The 23790-nt window shown below is 47.0% G+C and overlaps 1 protein-coding gene across 1 annotated transcript in view; it reads left to right on the top strand.

Moving 5' to 3' along the window:
- Positions 1–766: 766 nt before the first annotated feature.
- The window catches only part of LOC142579984 (SUN domain-containing ossification factor), a 172698-nt gene continuing 149674 nt past the window's right edge, over positions 767–23790 (top strand). The window contains exon 1 of the mRNA XM_075690698.1: positions 767–1315. Coding sequence (XP_075546813.1) covers positions 1269–1315 — 47 coding nt within the window. The 5' untranslated portion in view covers positions 767–1268. The remainder of the gene's footprint in view (positions 1316–23790) is intronic.

Raw genomic sequence — 23790 nt, 5'->3', positions numbered from 1 at the left:
ATTGTTTCGTGCGAGAAAGGTATCCTGTGCATTCAGAAGCAGCAGGGATAAGCGATGAAGTTAATTTTTAATAGTTTTCCGCTTGCGCATCGACTGCTCGGCTTTGAAATGAGTTTAAAGGGTGGTTTAATGTAAGGGTTTCTTTCGCTCGATTATATTCGTAACTAATCATCGATCGTTCAAGGCCGATCGATCCCTGTGATAACGGGGGCGGAGCACCGCTCAGATCACTGACGAAATGATGAAAAGAAAAAAAGAACATTGACTAGAACATTACATTCTCACGACGGGATTCAAGGATGTAAGGTGCGCTATGTTTATAAGCCAGGCGGCTTGTGTGAACGCTGTTGGTGCGCTGTTATTCAGCCATCCTAGTGCAGCCGAGATATTGTGGATCACACCAAGCGTTTGAAATACCGTGTGTTTAAAGCAGGCTCCTCCACTGAGAGGCCCAAAGAAAGGGACGCAGAAGAGCCTAAAGTTGTTGAACGTTGTATCAAATCATTCAAATGATGATGCATGTGTTTGCTTCCGTTGTTCAAATTTCGCGGTAGCGCGAATGTCTTGACTAGTCTGGACTGACCGCGCCGCCTATAGTCAGGCTACCGCATGATGAGCAGCGTTTTATTTACCCTGCACTTAACTTTTAAAAAAATCGTTCAAAACACTAATTTTAATATAAAAATGTTTATTCTCAGTATTTTATTTCAGTGTAAGTATTTTATTACGCATAAACACTCTTTTAATTTTTTTCGTTCCTCACAGATGGCGCTCACTGTCAAGAACTTCAAAGGCGTGGGTTTGCGAGCGTTGCAATCATCTAGGGTAAGCCGGTAGCTTTCGAGAGCAAAAGTGGTAGAGAAAAGTGATGGAAATTAGGCCCGACCCGTGCAGCTTTTGTGAATCGTAGCATGCTCACGGCGTGTGCTCCCACAAAAGTGACCGTTAAACGTCGTTTCTCCTTCTCGGGACCAGTGTTATGACGAGGCTCAACGCCGCACACCGCCGAGGTACGAAGACGTCATAGCCCTCTCTCTTCCCCAAGCTACCAGTGCGACGAACCTACGTGCTGCGCGAACCAATGTTCAAAGCCTTTGTAGGCGCCGCAAGGACGCTCCTAATACACGTCAGTCTTGTGTGTCACAGCTCGCACGATTGTTGGTGAAGTACTCAGGCGATGCGTGCGACCACTTAGGGGTCTCCAAGTTCACTGTGCTTCAACGCCTTCACGCCAGCATGACCAAAGCTGCGATGACCAAAAATTCGGGATGGCGATAAAGTCTTTCGCTTTCTGCATCGTCGTCTGGCTTCTAGGGTGAGTCTTGTTTTGTTCATTGTTTCTTGTACTTGGACCGGCTTGACAGCTCTCTCTAGTTTGCATAATTTGTTTTCGGAATTTTGAAGTTCTGTGCCTACCCTTCTGTGTAAATAGCTCCTGCTTACTAAATCGCTCCGGCCATTTAAAGCGTGTGCGCAGGCCATCGGATTTCGTTTCCGCAGTGTGTTTACAACTACATTTCGAGAGCGCATCCTTACAATGTGTCAAAGTACGTTTGCTGTAGAAAACAATCACACGCAAGAACACTAAGTAATGCTTACGAACATTGCAGCAAGGTTACAGTTACCAATTCGCTGTGTGCTGATATAACTTGCCTTATTCAAAAGGAAACTTATCATTAATGGCACTGCATCTCAAGGAATGCAGTTCATTTCTAGCCTCACTCAATTTCATGAACCCGTGTAAGCATAATCAAAGAATGTTTGTGAAACTATGGCAACGTATGACGAAAGGTGTCTTTCAATTCTGTCCTGATTTCAGTATTACTTGCCTGCCCGCGCACTTCTCAAAGCATAGTCGTTCTTGCATTGTCGAGCTGTTCCGATATATGTTAGCAAGAAATAAGTAATCTTGCTGCTTGTGAGCCCTAGGTAGTAGAGACACAGCATATCTTGTGCAACGAAATGATGATCCAACCACAAACTGACGGGCACAGACAGTAATGCAGCCGCTTCCTTCAAGGCGTACGGATGCATAGCTGTAGTAGTACTGTATGTTATCGTTTGCGAAAACTCTTTTGAATATTTTAGAGTACGTTCTGTCGCGTTAATGTTTTGGTTGAAAGCACACGCATCAATTTCTTCTCGTTTCTTCTGGTCGAACCTGTCATGACGTGTATTTAGCTGCGGGGTATTGTCAGCACTCGTTTTCGCCTTGAGCTAAATGTTTTGAGCGACGCATATGCATCATGACCAGCGTTGATATTGCATACAATGCTTCCTGCATGCAGCGTCAAGCGTGCATGCAATTAGCTGCGACCGCTGGCATTTCAACTTACGGGCAGCAAACTTTGTTCTGCTACGGAACGCCAGCCGCTAGGTTCTTTCGAAGGCGCGCAGCACAGCGTTAACGCGGCGTAGTATCACGAAATGTTCACGAAACTCGGTACGGGTGCTAAAGTTTTCGCAGTGTACGCAGTAATATGGAAAAGGCATCGCTTGCACGGAAAATAGGCGCAAGCATGGCGTTGGTAAATTTCCTTTTGTTTCGGGCTAGCGCTGTTTTCCACATTTCGTCATAGTGGTTCATCAACGGGCGTTACTTTCCGCCAGGATAGGGTGGCTAGAATTGGTAGCCAGGATCCGCCGCTCTACTTTGCTATGCATGGTTATCACGCTGGGTTAAGAATTTCGCGGCCGGCCAAAGCTATCCTTGTTTTACCGTAACTATTTACTACCCCTGATCAATGTGGCATATAAATAGCCCGACAGCAGCTCGCAAATCCCGTAAAAAAAAAAAAAAAAACTCTTTTAAAAATGGTTTCAGCTTCCGCAATAGTTTATAAAATTCCGACGAGTTTAGCACAATCTCAATGGGCACGGAGGCAATTGATGTCCTCGCCATCCGTTAGTTTTACCACCGATCCATTGGCCGAATAATACGTATGTTGTGCATCATGCAAAACACGCAGGCCTATTTGGACTAAACATTAAACTTTGTTATTGTCGATCGCCTATGCTAACATACTCTGAAGATGAGGACAGCAAGCGCTTCAGGGAGATCAAATTACCAGGACGGTATTGTGCTCATAGGTAGTGTTTACATTAATGTTTGCTGTGAAGGGCATGGCAAACTGTCTTCTTGATTCTTTCGAAATAACTCTTTTTCGTAGATAAGCACGTATTTATTTTGCAATTATATATGTATTTCTCTTCTCGCGATTTTTATGCACGGTTACGTAGTGTCGAGCACATTCCCGACTACATGCGTTAAGAAAAATACTTTTTTCCATACGTCTTTTTAATTGCCATTTTGAGGCTTGACCGGCATTATCTCATATTTTCTGTCAGTGCAGCTTTGGCGGATGTACGATAACTGTCAGTTAGTGTAAGGCCAAGCCTTCGGACTGTGACAGGTTTCCGTTCCCCCCTGTTTCGTAAGAAGGGTGGAGGATAAAGAACCTTTCGCGAACAGATATACATATTCGTAAAGCTTTCGGCTTATGGAGTGTCCTCCTTGGAAGATGTATAGAGCTTGTCGGAAAGCCGATGTGCGACTATCGGAGCACGCTCACCGCATGCAACGCAGGAAGGCGGTACTTATAGTCTGGCCATGTGTTTTAGTTCCTTGACTCGTTGCCGCCTCCTTGCGCTGCTGCGTTCTCATTAGAGCACGTGACAGGGTTATATGGTCGATGAAATACTGTATTTTCGCTCGTCTAAGATGCGTCTTGCTTGGTGTGAGTTGGTGAGGAACGCGCCCATGCACACGGGCACAAAACGCCGTCCACGTGCCTTGACGTCACAACGGTTTCATAGGGATGCAAATAGCTCTTCCGTAATTTCCGCGGTTTAGCTTTTGGTGTTTACTGCGAAGGATCTTTTCGTTGAAAACGTCTGTCGGCGTGTGTGGCTCTAGCCATTTGGTTCGACTTTTCGCAGTGGTATTGAGAGAAGTAGTCGGGGCAGCGTCATCATCATCATCATAAATACTTTATTGTACAGACTGAGGAGTTTGGGGCACGCAGGCTCCCGGGCCCCCGCATGACCCCACTGCACTCAAGCGTTTATGTTACTTCGGTCCATAACGCTGGCAGCCCGATCAGTAGCCTGATTTGTCACCGATTCCGAATCATTAGAAAAACAAGAATACTAAGATAGCATTCTAAAGAATACATATTACTACATGTAGGAGCAACATGCCCCCTTCAGGTAGGTTCCTCAGAGGCCCCGTGCAAGTGGAACATCTTTTGCTGTGTGTGTGTGTGTGTGTGTGTGTGTGTGTGTGTGTGTGTGTGTGTGTGTGTGTGTGTGTGTGTGTGTGTGTGTGTGTGTGTGTGTGTGTGAAGGTTAAACTGGCGGCCGTAATTCGGATAACGATAGAGATAGAGGCTGTTCTGTCGCATATGCGCATTTCAGCGTTGGATAAAAATAACGCCAGCAAAGCAAGGCTGGCGCGTTACAAATTGTGACGTAACCTTTTAGCGCTGCTAGGTTCGGCGATGCCGCCGCTTATTCATATTCAGCGCGGCTTGCGCAGTGCGTTTCGGCAGCTGTCAAAGCTGCAAATGTCCCAGCTGGCCGCATACGAACTGCTTCTGGCTCTGTCTTGAGGTTGGTACCTTGGTACCAAAACTCAGAACGACCAGCTGTTCGTCGTCGCTATGGAAGGGTCGATTCTGTGATGCCATTAGAAAGGAAGTCTAATCCACGTATTCAGAAATGCATCTTAACTTGAAGCTCATGCTTGACTTGATTAAAATGGCACCTGTCGTGAACGCACCAAAAGAAACGCAATGAGCATCTTGGGCGCGTTCGCACCAGGCGTCATTTCTATCAAGTTAAGCATGAGCTTCAAGTTAATACACATTTCTGAATACGGAGGTAAGATTGCCTTAGCGCGCGCAAACCTTTTCGCATAGTTCCGGCCTTTCATTATGCTGCCCTATGTGCGGCTTATCTTCGTTCACACATCGTTGACTTTCACGAGCTGCTGTTTCTGTCACTCAATTTCGCACGTTTTCTGCACACCACTGTCAATGTAGCGCGCATGCAATCGGGACAGCGTTGTTCTGGGCGAACAGCTATTGCGCAGTGCAACGATGCTCGTATCTGCGAGCGCTTCGGTGTTGGCTATCGGAGTTTGTGTAAAGGCAAACACGTTTGCAAGTACGCCACGTGCTTGCATCATAATTTCTAATTTATTTCAACGCCGTTCGCACATACACCGAAGGCGAGGACTTTCAAAATCACTTGAAATCAACATTCTTGTTGTTGTGATCTGCATTACCACCGACACTACAGCGAAACGTGCCACCCAAGGCTGCCGGACGGATTGTGCAGGCCGTTGTGGAGTGAGCACGTGTGGACATGCGCATATGCAAGTCTTCTCCGTTGCTGGGGCGTAATAGCTCTATCCTAATATCTTCTCTTGCGACATTGTTCGCTGCCATTTTCAGGTGTCCGAAATAATATTGCTGATAAAAACGGGTTTCACAAATAAAAGAATGAAATAATAAACGTCTGCCGAAAGATTATTGAATTTCAGAATTATCGCTCAAAAATGCATCGTAAATTACAAAATTACGATGAATTGCAATTCAGGAATACGAGGAATCAATTGTTGCGCGTTTCGTGCAAGGTTTGCTGGTAGCTTCTTGGATCCAGACTAATGAGTCACGTGAGAGCTTGTTCAGTTAGTTGGTACATAGTCAGTGGGGCGAAAACTGCGAAAACGAACGGGACAATAGCGGTTTCATGTCCCGTTCACCTTTCACCTGCCCGCAGTACGCGCCTGCTAACTCCGCTTGGTCAAAATTAATCCGTCGCCTGCTGCTACCGGGTTTCTCGTAACCAGGTTGGGACGTAAAGCCCCATATTTTTTTTTTTCCACATTGACACGTTTATTCGTTAGTTGGGCGGAAGATTCGTAAATATCGGAGGTGGGAAGTTTTCTCGTGCTACAATGACAAAACGCACTCTATAGCTCTTTTTTCCGTTGTTGTAGCTTGAAAGGACAGATGTAACGTACAGAGCACGAGATGCAAGCCGTATCCACGTTGCTTTATGTCACAGGTAGGTGATGGCATCATTTCGCGTGGCTGCTGCCGAATGTACTGCAGGTAACCGGCGCCCAGAGGGGGCAGGCTGTCACTTGAAGCACTGTCGAGCCGCGAGATGCCGCGGACAATCCGCGGACGCTGACTCCGCGCTCTGGATTTTTCGCTCCGGGGACGCGTTGCCATTGCGGAAGGGAAATAGCTCTCCTCCTGCGCCCTTGAGACCTCTGAAGAGTGCAAAGGGCGGGTGTGTGCATTCCGACCTTGTGTGCGCATTTCCTGGCCCGCGCGTCTCACCTGGGGCGCTTGCGAACGCAGCTGGCGCAATCAATGCGCAATGGGAACAGCTGGTGCAAGCGCGTCGTATGTGCGTGCGTACTACGATCACGCGGGACGAGTGCGCCAAAGTGCCGCTACCTGATCGCGTTGAGTCAACGGTTGCGCCCTTTCCCGCTGGAAACTCGCCGACGGGGGACCGCCGAGGGGCGGCGGGCACGCGGAAACTGCTTGCCCGAAATGCAGGCTGTGGCAGACGCTTGCTGTGCGCAACTTGCCTCCGTCGGCGCACACCTTAACTAGCTTGCTGCTCTGAGAAAGTGGCCATTGTTCATGTCCGTCGCGAGCGCTTTGCTTGCCACCCAAAAGGAATACCAAGAGCTGGAAAGGATAGACCTCCGAAAGAGAAATGAGAGAGAGAGAGAGAGAGAGTGAGTGAGTGAGTGAGTGAGTGAGTGAGTGAGTGAGTGAGTGAGAGAGAGAGAGAGAGAGAGAGAGAGAGAGAGAGAGAGAGAGAGAGAGAGAGAGAAAAGACGTTCCCTTCCGAGTTTTTTCCGTCTCGAGTATTGCTTGTGATGAAAAGCTCCGCTTGCTCTTTTTTTTCGTTCGGGACCTTGTATTATTATTATTATTATTATTATTATTATTATTATTATTATTATTATTATTATTCGAGAGTTCCTTATTGTGCATAACAATAAGGCTACAAACAATGGGGATTATACATAGAGGGAGGTCCCATAGTCAACAGACTGTACAGGGGACCTCCCATGAGAAATGCGTAGGATACGTAAATACAAAGCAGCCACGTGCAAACACACAAGACACCGTATTAAATTGGGCGTTAGCTAACGCTGTAAGATATTTAATGACACAAAGCAATTATTAATGTAATGGTAACGATGACGTTATTATACTTGCTGCAAAAATTTACGGAGGTTTGATTTGGATGTGTAAAAATGAGAGAGCATCTTAATATGACACGGTAATGAGTTCTAAAGTAGTGTGGCTGAAAAATTAGTAGTAAATTTGCCATAATTAGTTCTAGGCTTTGGTAATAAATAGCTGTTGGTATGAGTGAAATGGGTAGACGTGTAGTGTGGAAACTGACTGTTAGTTATTATGGGGAATGGGAGCTTTCTGTTAACAGATTTATGAACAAGTATTCTTAGTGAGTATTTAGTTTCTGTAACGATTAAATACCATTAGAGCTGAGCAATGGAGATGCTTCCGATGTGTAGCTGCTATGTGTATGATGCGAATTTCTTGATTTTGGGTATGCCCTAGGGGGGATAAATGTGTGGGATACGTGTTCTCCCATGATGATATGCAATAATTAATGTGTGTGTGAATAAAGGTATAGTAGAGGGAGATGGGTGTTTTCACATTAAATAAATTGTGAACTTTAATTAATAATATTCTAATCCCATATGCTGCCTTCTTTAAGGATAAAACGTGTGCATCAAATTTTAGGTGTTTAGGTGTTTTAAGTGTGCTGGAAGCGAAGGTTAGCAATGAAGACACTGAGATGAGCTTTTGTTTAGCTGAGAAAATGAAGTTAGATTTTGCAGTATTAATGTGTAGTCCATTTAGTCGGCACCAGGCTGCAATTTTAGCCGTGTCGTGGTTACACTTGCACATTAATGAGTCAAGACTTTTGTCTGAGGTGGAGATAGTAGTGTCGTCAGCATAAAGGATACAGTCAGAGCACTTTAGGTACTGTGGGAGGTCATTAATGTTTGTTAAAAACAAGAGAAGTCCTAATATAGATCCTTGTAGTACACCAATGTTAGTTGTTTTAGGGTCTGAGTAAGTGCTAAATGTTGATCCAGTATATTCTCTATCTCTCAAAATAGTTGCGTAATAATCACAGTGCCTGGCCAGTCATACCAATAGTCTAATTTAGCAAAAAGTATGTTATGAACAATGAATCGAACGCTTTAGAAAAGTCAATAAATGATGCGCCAGTAAAATTTGTGGTTTCCATTGCCTGCGGAATCTTGTCTATTAGAAATATTGATGCTAAATCAGTTGAGTATCACTACCTAAACCCAAATTGGTTTGGTGATAGGATACGAAATTTTGATAAATAACTTGATAAGCGTATTATGATTAGTTTTTCGACACTTTTACTAAAGAACAAAAGTATAGCAATAGGGCAGTAGTTAGATGTTAGACGCTTATCTCCCTTCTTGAAAACAGGAATTATTTTTGTCTTTTTCAAAGAATTTGGATAGATTCCTGTCTTAATGATACGGTTCACTATGTGACAGAATATTTCAGATATTAGGTACGCTATCATTTTTATGAGAGATGGGCTGAAGTTATCAAGACCAGGCCCTGTTTTTTTCAGACTGGAAATGACTGTGACTGTGTATTCAGGTGTCGCGGGATGAAGGAAGAAGCTATGAGGCACACGGGGGTAATTCTTGGTCAATGGATTGTCGCACCCTTCATTATATGCGCAGAAGGAATTAATGAAGGAGTTTACAATGTCCAAGGGATTATCAAGGAGAAGATCCCCTGATTGTATCATAGTTATTTCGGCATTATTAATATTATTATTATTGTTGTTGTTGCTTGGCCAAAAAGCTTGAAGAAAAGGAGGAAAAATAAGCAATTCGCACAGTGCATTCACCATTGATTGGATTGGCAGAGTATTGCAGCACATCGGCGCTGGTCACTGGCGTGGTCTAGAGCTACTGTATATGCATATACAATAACTCTAGCACCGTGGTCAGCACTTGAGGTTATGTTTTGAAAGGGGGCAGAGAGAGAACAGTGTGTAGTCTGGTCAAGGTAAAAGGCAGAGAACAAGCACCGTTTCTTGTTAACGCATCTGTCATTGTGACGGTGGAGAAGTAAGGCAAAAAAGCGTCTCTCCTGTCCCAAATGCGCTGTTTTTAGGTGCGTTAAGCGTTCGATTAAACCTCATAAATCACTTGTCACTCAAGGGCAGTCAAAAGACTCGGTACATGAGCACTCATACTCAGCACCTTTTTGTTACGTCCAGTCTATGCCCTTTTTCTTCTCTTTCTTTCTTTCGTTCGATCATACACACGATGAACCACGCATGCTACTTAAAGCTGGCACTTATAGACTTAACAATTTGGGGAAATGTTCGCGGTAATCGTGCTTGCCATTAATAAGGATTTCCTCGCACCCTGGGTGTGTCACCTTGGTTTGAAGTCTGCAGCATTCACTTGCGACTGCGACCTCTCCACTGTGCTTCTTAACTCCAGGCTGCGCAGCTCAGTCTGCGAGGAAAGCCTGGCTCTGCGCTCTTTCTTTCTCTTATTTTTTTCTCTCGTTTAGTTTCTTCAGTAGTTCATATTTCCCCAAGAGCACATACATGAAGGAACAAAGTAAGGTTGGCTCGAGTGGAGGAAGCAGGAAGTGCGAAGGTGGCAGCGCACGTTGCATGTTGTAGAAGGGAGCACCTGGGACAGGAACTGAACAATTGGTCGCAGTAGCGAAGTCAGAGCTGGATTACGGAAGGAAAAATCTTACCATGAAGGTTGAACTGGTGCAGAGTGAAAGGGTTAATTCTGTCTGGAATTCTGTCTCTCGAGGTGTCCGCTCATCTTTACACCGTGTCTGCGCGAAGTGCATGAAACAGATTGAAGTAGTGAGACTAAATAATAATAATAATAATAATAATAATAATAATAATAATAATAATAATAATAATAATAATAATAGTAATAATAATAATAATACATTTCTCGTGAATCCATGTAAGGGGTTGGATTAACGATCCCCCCTTCCCCCCCCCTTTCTTTCCTTTGAATTTCCGTCGGCATGTCTATACATGTTCTGTAGGCGGATGCTTAAACTCAATTTTAATTGCTATTTGCTCATTCAAAATGTCTATCTATTTGCACGCATATCGCGTACTAGCCCAAGCGAATGTTTTTCTGATGGCTCATCCGGGCGTAATATTCGATGGCGATCGATCGTCGAGCTTTTCTGCACGCTCCAAACACAACCGATAGCCAAGATACACGAAGCACCATTTCCTGCCACAAGAACTGTTGCTGTTTACCTAGCGGCTGAAGTAAGTAAAAACACTCGAAGCCGTTCCTTACAAGTTCACAGAAAGAAAAAAAAAAAAAAGCTTCAGTTGCAGCTGCACGTTTTCAGAAAGGCTAATGGGTTCAGTAGGGCGTTGTTGAAGATTGTAACGACCTGTGATTCACGAAAGCTCGTGTAACTCTGTAGCAGCTGTGAGGTGTTTCTGCTGCTTTGAATGGCGGTGTGGAAGAGGTGGAAACGCGCACGCGTGCTCTCGTCCGTCCAGCAGTCGGCGAGCATTTGGGGGGCGGGCCCCGCGAACGAAAGAAAACGCGACGTCGGTCACGTACTCCGCCGGCGCGGCTGTTGTGTGTTACCGACGGCACCGCCGCGCGAGCCAAGCGAAGATCGCCGGCAGTCCTGCGTGCACGTCTGCGCCCAAATCCTGCTCGGCGCCGTGCGCCCGCGGGTGGCCGCAAGAGGAAACGTGCTCTAGTTTTCTTCGTGGCGGCCGTTCGCTCGCAGCATGGATATTGTTTGGTCCCGTGTCTTGAAGGTACGCGCCGGCTCTGTGCCCTAGATGTACCGTATGCGCTATCCGCCTACGGCTGCCGAGTCTGATCGTGAATGGGAGCGGGGGGGGGGGGGGGGGGGGGGGGTATGTAGCGGGGGGTTCCTTCCCCCGGATAAGCAGCTGCCGGTTACGGAGCGTGCGGGGGGAAGGGGGGGGGGGCATCTGTCGGGCCATCTCTCCTTGTTGAATAGTCTTTCCGACAGTGGCTCATCATTTACCCAACCATTTGCTTCCAGGCGAGATCAGCAACAGCGTTATCGACTGTAGGTGGGTGTGACAGATTCCAAGCAAGTTTCTTCTTGCTCGAAAAACCTCATAAAACGTTCGAAGGGCTTCGCAGTGGTTATAAACGTGTTTGAGCATCTTGAGCTGTATGACTCTTTGGAGCGCGCATTTCCACTCTTGCATTTTCGTCTACCTTGCAGTTTCTTCAACGCGAACGCTCGCGCGACGTGTTAAACGCTGTAGTTCGTACACCACGCTCAATGACGACAGCGTCTTCCTGCTGAGCTTACTGTCGAAACGGTAACACCAACTTGCATAACGCCCATTATTGGTGGGATAGAAATCCCCGCTGGCTGCGAGAACACAAACACGAGGTCCGGTGGTCAGCAAACGTCTGGTGCGTCGTTTTTCAAGGCCGTATGGGGAACCAGCGCTGGCCAGGAGGCGCTTCAACAGTTTTAGTGTGCAACTAAAATGTGCTGACACCGTCCAGTAGGGAGTCCACGAAGATGGCACGACACGTTAAACGATAACAGACGCGCGGCTGTGTCAACGTTTGCTTAGCCTGATGCGCCCAGCCATGCGCGTTGCGCCGAGCGCATGCGCTGCTACGTCCTAGCTCGTCGGTTTCCTGTCATGGGAGGAGCCGTGAAAAGTGCGTCTCGAGATGATCGGCGAATTTACTGACACGAAATCGCAGTATGTGCTACTGAAAACTGTGTTCGCCGCTCGCTAGGCTGTGTGTTACGGCGCTGCTGTTGGCAGGCGAAGCTCCAGCGCTGGTTGCCCATAGCGGGTGATTTCGGTTGCAGGCCGCATTCCGGGAAAATAGGGGAAGGGGTGAAATTGCATCCAGCCCGTCTGCTGAGATTTAGTTGACGAATCACGTATAGTGCTCGAGGCTAGTCAGGAGCCGCACATTGCACTTTCCCGCACAGCGCATGCTGTTAGCGGCGAGATTTGAAAACCACCAACCGGTCTACCAACGGCAGGTTGAAAAACTAGGCGCACAAGTGCCCTGAACCCGATACGCACGACTCTGGCGGATTCTACTCTCAATGAGCCCTTTTATCGCACGATCGTAGATAACAGAGGATGTCGCCGCGGAATTACATCATGCGGATAGCTCGCAGCGTTAGTAGTGCACAGTGGAAACAATGATCAGCGTCAAGCTCGAATCAGAGTTCATGAGCTCATAGTCTGTCTACGTTGCGACGTTTGTTATCACTGGCGTTATTAGTTGACTGATTACGTCGAAGTGTCGAGTAGGCAGCCTCGCGTAACCACACTGTCTCAAGTTCGTTGACCCCTGGCGTAAAGCCTCTTTCTCTGGCGTGAAATTGGAGTGTGGTTTATCGCTTGGGCGAAACACCCTATTCCCTTTCGCGTGGCATCTCCCAAACGGTTTTCTTGCACGGGGAGAGTCTTCGGTTGTCATGTTGTTTGAGGCGACTTAGACCGTTTTTTCGTAGGCGCCGCCATATTTCGAACGCAGTGGCGCCGCCTATGAGCAGCGCCATACTGGCTTGGGTGAAAGCGGTCTTTTGCATGGCAGGTATACGCTTGGGCGGTAGGTTCTGGCGTTTGTTTTCGCGGTCGTGCGGTCTGTTTAGTATGACGTGCGTCTTCTACGTAGTGAACGGTTCTGCGAGACGTGCTGAAGTGGTTTAAGGCATCATGGCCGGAATTTTCTCTGGCGTTGAGGTGGACAGAACACGCAACGCGATGTGTGCGCGCATATTCGAGTCTGCAATCAGCCTCGGAGATGAATTGTGTATTTCTGAATGTTCCAGTCACTAATGTGACCTTATTGCAGTATTATCCTCTATTTCTAAGCTGCGGAAACATACGCGACGATCATAACAGCGTGATCGTGGGTACCGTTCTGCTACGATAGGAGCTGTGATGTTATACTTTGACAAGCGTTCAAACTGTTCGCTGCAGGTTACATTGCGTGACTACTTGGTTCGATGGGTGAGGTTTCCGCACCTGAATAAGATAGTTTTGGAAAGTGATAGCAGCGTACCTTACAGTCTGAATTACGCTTGTCCAGCAGGGACTGTTTACGAACTGCGCGAGCGTCCTAAGCAGTGGTAAGTGCTGGATTACATATATCTTTGTTCTATATACCGCATGGTCCAAGCATACCGCATCAGCGGTTATATATTTATAAACGTTGTGCGGCGTGACTATGCGAGGCCCTATTGCGGCGTTAGCCCGTTTTCTCTTGCTTTTTAGAGAAAGAGGATTATAACCGAATTTCTTTTTCGGTTGTGTTTGTTCCGTTCACTACGATGCACTCACACGCATTACGGAAATTCTCTCCTCAAAAATACGCATCGCATTCTTTTTATGCGATCCTTCATATATTATGGTTGTATGCAGGCAAAAAAAGCAATGCCGAAGCGCACAGCTTACATATGCACCGTGCTGGTTCACAAACCGCAGTGATCGCTGTGTTGAGCAGCGCCATCGGCCTCATGCAGGAAGGCTAGCGTAGACATATGGTAATTTGAAGCCTACTAGACTTGAAATGCGCGAGAACGATGCCGGTGCATCACAAATATTTGACTGCGCCTGCCGCTTAGATGTTTCCGGGTTGCCTTAGGTTGGCCGTGCACGAGCATGCGCTCTTATGTTTCTGCTTTGCTCCCTACGCCAAGCGATCAGATATTGAGCAGATTTACCATTTCATGCTGCTAATACAGAGACACTGGGTTTCTTTGTTGAATTAAAACCGATATAAGTAAAATAGTTCACAACACATACGCACACCGCGACTGATAATGTGCGTACACCGCGGCTTATAAAACGCGTCACATTTCTGCGCTCCCAAAAGATATTTCCGCCTACTGTAGTTACCGATGCACCGAAAGGCTTCCCTGACGACCTTATATGAACGGACACGGCGTAAACTTCACAAAATACCATCTAAAACATCTCAAAATCGCTCCGCAGCACGCGACAGCAGTACTTTCAAGCAGCGCCGCGCCGGTTCGCCCAAGCCAGAGAGGAGGAAAGGCTCTCCGCGCGCCCTATCCTCCTCGCCCGATGAAACGGTCTATAGCTTAATTCATATTCGCACAATAGAGTAAACACTCTAAAATAAAATTGTGGTAATTTTACTTTTTTTGCTGTCAGATGGTATTCAAATCGTGGAGTGGAACACTGCGACTCCCAGGTGCTCGCCGACCTGGTCGCGCGAGCGGCTTCGCAGCTGAAAATTCGGCATGTGAGAGGCGCAGATGGGAACATACGTGCCGTATACGGTTGTACTGCTAATTGGACCCAGTATTATTATAAATCGCCATGGCATTTAAGTAGATTTTGTCTCGTATCAATTGTCCTGAGCTACGCCTGATCCGGGGGGTGACCTACTGCTGCTTAATGAATATCTCCGTTGGTGACCCTCTTAACGTGGGAGGAATACTGCGAGCACATGGCCATTGTGTTTGTGGCTCTTCCTGAATGCTTACGCCCTCTATATGGGAATAAGAGAAAGTTTATCTGGTACCCAGTTGCGATTTCTCTAGTTAAATACACGTGAGATGCAGAAAAACGAAAGTTCTGGACAAATTTGAAAGATAATTTTTGCGTTCTAAAACAAGAAAAAATGTAACCACTGATCGCGACAATTATTTTCATGGGGGCAAGGGGGCTGCTTTCGGGGATCGTCTTTGACAATCACCATATATTGTCGGTACTAAGATAAGCCCGCGTGGAATTCCCGACATCCTTCAGACTCGAACTGCGTGCACCCCTGCACTGCGTGCACCCCTGACATCTCCATTTAGTCGCTCCGCTACCGTGTTCTTGGAGGCAGCGCTGCACCCTTCAAAGTGCGGCTGGATTATCCAGATGGAGTCACCATCTCAGTATGTCTCGAGGCGCTGGATCATTTTAGAGCACGCAAGTATCCGAAATTCTGATGGCGTTAATTTGTCGAACGCCAGTTCCGGAAGCGAGAGGGTTTCTGGTCGATTACGATTACTGCACCTTTGTTGTTTGTTAATGACAGCACTTACCGTTATCGACGTAATTAACGTTCTCGATTACATGTGTACGCAATCATTTCTGTCGCCTGTAAAACGAACAGAGTTCCAGAAGTGGACGTCTCCCTACAAGGCTTCTTATTGTGGAGAAGCAAGCTTTCGCTGAAATCTTTTTGAACGTCACCTTAGAGCACACAGGCGGACACATATGGGGTGCGTTTATCGACTAGTACGCGATGAGTCGCTCCCGCTGTATGCGCGATCGGCCGTCGCCGCTTGTTGTTGCGACCAGCCGCGATTTCGCCTGCCTGCTTGCATGCAGTGGCCACTTTACCTGAAAGTCGCGTTGGAGCTGCTGGTGCTTGGCTTGACAAAAAGCGAACAACGATAATGAGCGGCTGGTCTCAAATTCTGAGCGAGGTCACGCCGCGGACGCGCCACTGGCCCACTATATCGGCTTCACCGCTTTAGTTGCCGCCTTTTTCTGGTTGCTTCGTGCCTCGTCTCTTGATTGTAAGCGCACATCGTGCGGCCGACCCCCGTATCCAAATTAAGCGTTGCTCGACTAGATATCACACTTCGACTCACGAAAGTAATGGCTGCATGTGCTGTTAGGCTAATCGGTTTGAAATAGCGCTGTTTTCTAGCGAAAAAACGGGGCAAGCGCAAAAACGGGGCAACCTAGTAGACAATACATGACAGCGCTACACCTCAGTTGTACTGGCCACTGGGCTGCGGTGACATTCCAAGACGAATTCTGAGCGAAAGTTTTGTAACCATGGCTCTTTCGAAGTATGGTCTAGGATGCAGTGGAGAAAAGTGCTCTGCTCTGTTCGGTGGAGCATGAGATGAAGCTTCGAGTCGATTCCCGTTCTGAATACGGGGGTGACTCTCGCGTTGTTCCGCGGCCTCAAATAACCGCGAGTCGCACGACCTTGCGAGAGGCAGTCGCGCTCGGACAACCTCATCAGAGGCTGGCGACCAACCCGCCGCCGCCTAGCTACCGACGGAATTCATGCGTACAGACTATTTTTTTCCCGAAGAGATAGGCGACTCTCCTATTGCTACAGTCTGGCCCGGTGTTGTTTGTGTGAAGCAGGTTGTGCTTGTGTAAGTGCCTCGTGTGATGGACGTGCGTCCGGAGGCACTTGGCCACGCGTGTGTACAAGCTGCACCTGTCTTTTTCTATTTTATTTTCTCTGTTCACCTCCTTCTTTCCCCTTGAAGCGAATTCGGGGCTGCGAATTTTGTGTCTCCATTTTGCGCAACGTGCCGCTGACATTCCAGCTGAAAACTATTTCGTTATATCAGTTCCGTGTGTCGCTGTGTCAGCAATACGCAACCCGCATAGAAATGCGACCAGCCATGCACGCGCCTACCTCGTTACTATTTCAGTCCACTGTCGTGCCATGTCACTGCCGGGATTGTCTGGTGCTGCGTCTATCGTATTTACAGTTGCGCTCAGCGTTACCTGCAATGACCAGGGAGGGCGTTGCGTTTTAGGACTGCTGCGTAGCACTCGGCACCATCAAGCACATCAAGAGAACGGGCAGGAAGCGACAGGCAGGAGTCCGGTGCATAAGTGCCATCACCTAAGCTTGTCAGCAACGTTTGCCACTTTTTGCTTCCCTTGCCTTGGTCGCTGCACAGAGACCACAGTCGTGTGATTGCGCTCATGGAGCGACTCTTCTTTATTTAGTTGGTGTTTTTTTTTTTTCAGTTTACCTCATGCTCACGAGGGCAAAACAGTACCAAAGATTTTGTTAACGCTGATGTAAATAAGCGTTGGTTGCAAATAATCCCCCCTCCCCTTCCGCTGAGTGCGTTGAGAGGGGGCGTCGAAATGGCGCGCCGAGAGGTTAACGATCTTGCCTTTCGCGAAAAACACGGAAGACTTTTCATAACATCGGCAGCTTCAAAAGTATGCCTACTAAAGACGTCGGTTGCGAGGAGCTTTGTAGTCGCAGCACCCTTTCCGGCCCGTGCGTTGCATTCCTTGCGATGCTTGTCTTTTACTTTCCGACCCAGCGTTCCAGCCGACTTCGTTTTTCCCACCCGCGCTCAGACCTGCCTGCTGCTTCAGTCGGTGGGGTGGCGTGGCCTATGCGCGTGTGCGCGTAGCCAGCCCGGCGAACAACAATCGCTGACCCCGGGACCCCGCTAACCAATTGCGCCCAGTTTCCATTGTCCCTCTTCCTTCGCTCTCTTCCCTTGTGCCAACGCGTCACTCCGCAGCTGTGCGCCATAAAATATGGCGGTGAGCGACCGCTCTGGGGGTGGGTATCAGGCGCAGCATGTGAAAAACATGAGCTGGGCTGGTCGCCTCCCTTGTTTTGGCTGTTATGCGCTGCGGTATGAGGCACTCTCTCTTAGCGCTGCCCTTGCTGCATACGCGGGCACATTGACTCGTTAGCATGTGCGCACCCACCGTGCGTAAGAGCAAACATCCAATGGAGTTGCTTCATGTATATTTTAAAAAATAATGCAACGTCTTGTTTTATACTAAAACTGATATTGTCTCTCATTTTATGCACTGTAGGTGTACAGCGCACAGTGTAGGTTAACAGTGTAGGGGATAGTCGGCTAACAAGTAACTCGTGGGCAGGATGTGGAACTGTCATCTGAACTGAACCGCTTACTTTTGCAGAACTTGGACAGAGCTCGAACGGAAATGTGTGTCGCCACTTTGGAGCTGAACTTCAACCGGAGCAGTATGATGGATTGTAGTATCGGAATACAGCTCAAGTGCGAAGAGAGGGAACGAAAGCGCTTGCTGACCCGCAGCGGTAGCCCAGCGTTGCGCTGCTGAGCCTGAGGGTGCAGGTCTGAACCCCGGCCGTGGCGGCCACATTTCGATGCGGGCGGAATGCAAAAAGGGTCGTATACCGTGCATTAGGTGCACGTTAAAGAAGCCCAGCTGGTCACAATTAATTCCGAGCCCCCAACTACTGCGTGCCGATCTGAAACTTTCATAGAAAATTTTATTTGTCCCGCGCGATTTAAGATTAGAGTTTCGCCTGCCAAGAGAGAGAGAGAGAATAAACTTGATTTGCTCCAAAGGTGGAGTTCTGCAGAGCGCCTATGGATGGCTCATCAGTCCAGAACTCCTGCGGCCTTTGCTGTCTGGCTGGCACGTTCAACCAACCAAATCTGGCCCTCCCGTTCCCATATCCATATTCAGTTCCCATTCCCATGTCTGGGCTGGCATATCTTCGAGCTACAAGATTGGTCTGAAGATTCCCAGCAAGTGCTCTCGTGCCCTGGGGCCCAAATTATCTTGTGTTTTGACTTTCGCCACCGGCCTTGAAGATGCTGGCTGCTTTTGTGCCTGCCCTATTGTTGGTCCTGGCAGGCATTCTCAGAATCCTTGTTAATAACTAGCGAACAGCCGGACCTGTTGCCTTCGGCAACCGCTACAGTGACGGCCTCCTCGGTGTGCAGGTCTCCAGCGTTGCACGGACCTTCTTTAGTTGGGAATAGATTGTCACCACGGTGTCCCTCCCATTCACGTACGCGCGTAGACTACATACTACAACGTAGACTATGTTCTTTCGTTCTGGTAGATCCTGGTTATGGCTCCTGGCTTTGCGTCTGCCCTGGTGACCGATGGGATGCGTGTGCCTGAGGTTGGTAACCACCTTGAATGTAGACCTGATCTTGTCCTGTATGTCTACCGTGTGTTCAATCTCGTATGCTGTCTTGGTGGCGTAGTCTCCGGAGCAGGCCTCCTCCTGTCGTTGCTCGCTGCAATCTTGTCTTTTGAGAAGTGAGCTGCACTCCCTGGCATTCATCATATGTATTTGTTGTGCTGAGATCTAGTAGCTTTATGGTTGCTGTTCTTCTTGTCATACCTAACGCTGTCTTATAGGCCTTCATGTGGATTACCTCAGCTTGTTCACCTTCCCTTTGGTTTAGGTGCTGGCAGATGTGGGGCCCAGGGTAGCGTATCCCACCACCGTCAACCAGTTGTTGACACTTAGGCTAGCATGGACCATCACTGTCATACAGTTGTTGCGACTCTGCGTCCAAGCGGCCGTTACGGTTCCGTGGCTGATGATTTGCCAGGTGCTGGGTGATCGAGGGGTCCGGGGTGATGTCCAAGAGATGAAAGAAAGGGTTTAGTTACAAATTTACATGATGAGACATTAAATGTACTAGGTTCAGTATGAGTACTGGTGCGACCATGAGTAAGAGCACACATACGAGCTGGAGCACACTCCCACAGCACTCAAGATCCAGTTATGTGCTTATTTTTCCTCTTTCTCTCGTCAGGCAAGTTCACTGTTCTTCTCGGCTAGCCACAATCATTAAACCGTTTGCAAAAGTCTGCCCGTGATGTCGCATTGTCCCGCTGGACTCTGCCTCCAGTGTTGCACGTTCACCTCCACATATGAGGCAATGACGTGGCAAGCTTGGAACATGATGTTGAAGTCGTTCCCATGAAAGTCTTCGACATTAGCCCCTTTGGTCAATTAATGGGCCATTCGTGACGGTTTGTTTGTCAGGGTCAGGCTCTGGTAAAGTGGTACTCAGGGTAGCTGTTGCTTCCACAAAGGAGGGTCGCTTCGACGTAAGCACCTTTGTTCATGTGTCGCCGTCTATATTGGGTCCAGTCTCATCCAGGTGGGCGCTCGTCTCACCTGTCAGCTTTGATTACACTGATTTCGTAGCCAGCTCTCTGGTCCATTAATTGTCGAGAAGGGATGCTGGGTAAACAATGCTAAAGGTCAATCGTAACAGCATCTCCGGCGGGAGACGAAGATCCTGATGCATAGGAGCCAGCAGCCACTGGGCAAGGGATCGGCGTTTCAACTGCGGAATCTCCTTCCATTGAGATGGACCTTTTGTTTGCAGCACGTGGATTCCCTGGACTGGTTCAGCAGGCCTCATCGTGCTCTTGTGCCTTTTCTCCTTGGTTCCGACTGGTGAAGCTGCACTTGCAAAGCAGTCTCGCAACCTTTCCGTTGCCTGTTTGATAAACAATCACTCGATTACAGTGCCAGACTCACAACACCACAAAGCAAGCGAGCACAAGGCCACCCTCCACCGAGGCTTAAAAAAAGAAGAAAAAAAAAGTCTACTTCTTTCTTATCCTTTCTCGCACGCCCGCCCCCTAACTCTAAAAAAAGTCGTTTCCTAAAATCCCCAAGAATTGATTACCAAAATCGGCTAACCAGCAACTATAATCACGCGATAATAACAAATGTACGATAAAAAATATATACCTACAGAAAAATGACACGGAAACCAGAATGGGCATGACGCTTTGCTACACCAAGGGCAATGACTCTGACCATCTGCATTCCCATTAAGTCTACCCCTCCTATAGCGAAACAGCTCCTAGACCACTGTAAATAAAGTCACACGATACGAAGCCTAAATTTTCTTCTTTTTATTTTCATAGAATTGAGATCCTCTCCTGGTAACGTGTCCTGCGTCTTCAAACTCTGCCTTTTCGAACAAACGATTTGCTCATGTGGTGCGTGATTCACAAAGTCACCACGGAAGAAAGAACAAAGGCACATTTTTTAATCATGGAAGTCGTGACTATGATTGGAAATGGTCAAAGGGATAAATGTTGCATGATGGGTTGCTTGCTCGGTCAGTGCAACCAGCCAGTACCAGCGCCTCTAATGCAAAACATACTGAGCTCTGCTGACTGCTTGAACTCTTAGCTAATTCATAGAGTAACATTCAAAACCCTGAGACAAAGCTACACTCGATCTGCGTACAAAAAAAAAAAATCTTGGAACAAAAACATTTTGCTTCTCCAGATGTGCTAATGCAAAGAAAATTCCTACAATGGTAACTGATACACACCCTACCTGTGAGTATCAAACTACCAAACTTGGGTCTGTGTCTGCAGACCTCTTAGCTCAATGGTTACTTATAAAATCAGTGTGACCACTAACTACCACCGTCGTAAAACCTGCTTCACTTTCATTCGTGTAACTGGCTCGTACAACGACACAAAGAAACTCTGAGCCTGACATGAAACTTTTGAATTTAAAAGGAAAAGTCCATAAACGAACAAGAAAAAGGCATCACATTCTATTTACAAACAAGAAACTGATGGGTGTGCCTAATTTATCAATTACTTCTTAATGTGCGTTCGATGGGGTTGCAGTCCTAAAGCCTTTGTACTTAGCCGGGGACAACAAAGAGTGCCAGACATACACTGCCCTCAGCAGACATCTGCCACTTTGTGTCCCTGCAGCTTGCTTTCTTGTCCCTGAAGGGGAGGCCGCAAACGTGGGAAGAATAGCCATTCTCCCTTTGTCCTCACTCTCGCGGCACATTCCATTTCAGTGACTGCTCAACTAGCCTGGTTTGTATGCCCTGGGAACAGCTCGATCACAGTTACGTACTGCCTGGTATATCACTGTCTTAACCAGATTGAACATTTCAGCCGCACCTTTGCTGACTGTCCTGTCGCAATCAGCCTTTGGCGCTGCTTTCATTTTCTTAACTGCCGCAAGGAACCCTTTGCCATTCTGCGCGATGGCCTGTTACCTTGTCTTACGCGCTGCAGTGTGGTATCTTTCTCAAGTTTTCGCCTCGCCGGATTCTTGGCTCTGTTTACCTCATGGCGCTACCTGAAAAGACTTTTCATTGCCACGTGGTCATCTATAGCCCACCTGAAATCCCCGAGCGTAGGGTTCCTCTTCTGCTCAGCCGCCATGGCATTCTGCTCTACTTCGTCTCTGCAAAGAACGCCCTCTGAAATCGTCACTGGCTCTACTTCTGCGACGTCTGTGCTCTGTACGTTTGGCACTGTCAAAGAAAAGAGCTGCTCTATTGCCGAGACACAAGGATTGCATCCAGCTCCACACTGACCCCATTGGGGTTGCTGGAACAAGCCTTTTCCCCACAAGGAGTGCTCTCCGAGATGGCTGCTGACTTGGTTTTGGTGGACGCCTCAATGGTGCACTCTCTGAAGATCGAGCCTAGAGCAATCTCCAGTTCCCTGTACTGTCAAGCCAATTTATCCATGCTAGCACTGCAAGACCGTTGCTTAGCCAGGCCCTCTGCGACAGTACCGCTGTAATCTCGAATAGTCGCTTCCTTACTTTCTCGGCCTCCCCGCTATCTGGGCCTACTTTAGATGACTCTGGCATTTTGCCCATATACACAGGCATGAGGAAGGTCTCCAGCGACATCTTAACTTTCACATGGCTGCTCGAACCAGCCTCGTCCTCGTAAGGAACACTTTCCGGAATGGTCCCTGAACTCAATCTGGTCCCACATAAGTTCCAGCTAGTAATCAGAACATTTTTGCAAATAGTTGAGCTTGACTAAGTGTAACTTGCACCCCAGGTAAAACTTAAGATGTGCAGAGCAGTGTTTCGGTCATCTTTACTGGGTTGTATATATAGCAGCATCCCACTTATTTATTAGCTGGCTCATAGTTAATCTAGTTATATACGTAGCACTGTTCCACGTACTATTTGGAACACTGTTTCACATGCATTTTTAGTAATTTTACCTGTATTGTGTTCCACAACAACTTGTCTGGGCAGCATTGCAGTAAGGCAATAACTGCTTTATAGAGCAATGTTCTCATCCTATTATACTGAAAAATAATCTTGAAGTTGTCGGTTTAGGTATACAATGAATACATAAGAAATGTCAATGCTGACTTGTCTGATTTAAATGTCATGCGACCTGGTGCTCACCCCAATATTTTATTTGAATTGTACGATTACTTAGACAGTTGCCAAAATCAAAATGTTATTATTGCCGGGGACTTCAGCTTGCCTCATATTGACTGGTATTTAATGTCGTGTGGCTCAATGGACACTAAAAGTTCTGAAGCCTTACTAGATATATTACTAGTACATAACGTTACCTAAACAGCTTACCTCCCTACAAGGATTACAGATTCAGTGACATCAATTCTCGATCTTATGTTGTGCTCTGCTAGCGTCTCTGACTATAAAGCCGAAGTGAACGAAGGGATCTCTGACCACAAAATAGTGTACTTGACTTGCACACTTCCTACTTGATCACAGTTACGTACTGCATAGTATGTAACTGTTAAATATTATGATTCTGCTGACGACCTTCAAATTGTGCATTATTTGGAAGAAGCACTTGTACAGATTGATACTGACGACGATGTGAATTCTTTGTGGAACAAGTCAAGTCCTCTGGCCACTTTTGTATTAGAATATTCATTCCAGATAAAACCAAAAAAGATCGGCAGACAGAATCCTTGGATAAATAGAGACATTAGAGAAAAAAATTGTCTTGACTTTCTTTCAGCACTTATTAGCAATAAATTGATCATAGAGCCATAATATATATTAAACCTTTAACGACTCGAAATATCTGGCACCACCAACCTCACACTTTAACCCCATATTTTCATCTACTGAAGCGTTCAAGAATTCCTTTTTTCCGCGCACTATTAACGATTGTAACTCGATGCTGTCTCCAATTGTACCTACTGCTGATTGACGTATGTTGCTTTTTTTTTTCTTGTATCTATTCAAATGCTTTTGTACACACCTTGCTTGGACCTTTGCAAGGTCCGCAGTATTGTGTAAATAAAAAAAACTAATAAAAAAGTTATTCATCTCAAACGTAAAATAATACTCTACCGAAAATCTAAAGATTATGACAAGACGATTGTTAGCGTAATGGCAAATGA

Source organism: Dermacentor variabilis, chromosome 1 (genome assembly GCF_050947875.1).
Source record: "Dermacentor variabilis isolate Ectoservices chromosome 1, ASM5094787v1, whole genome shotgun sequence".
Lineage (NCBI taxonomy): Eukaryota > Metazoa > Arthropoda > Arachnida > Ixodida > Ixodidae > Dermacentor > Dermacentor variabilis.
The sequence above is the reverse complement of the archived record's forward strand: the minus strand, read 5'-3'. Positions and strand labels throughout refer to the sequence as shown.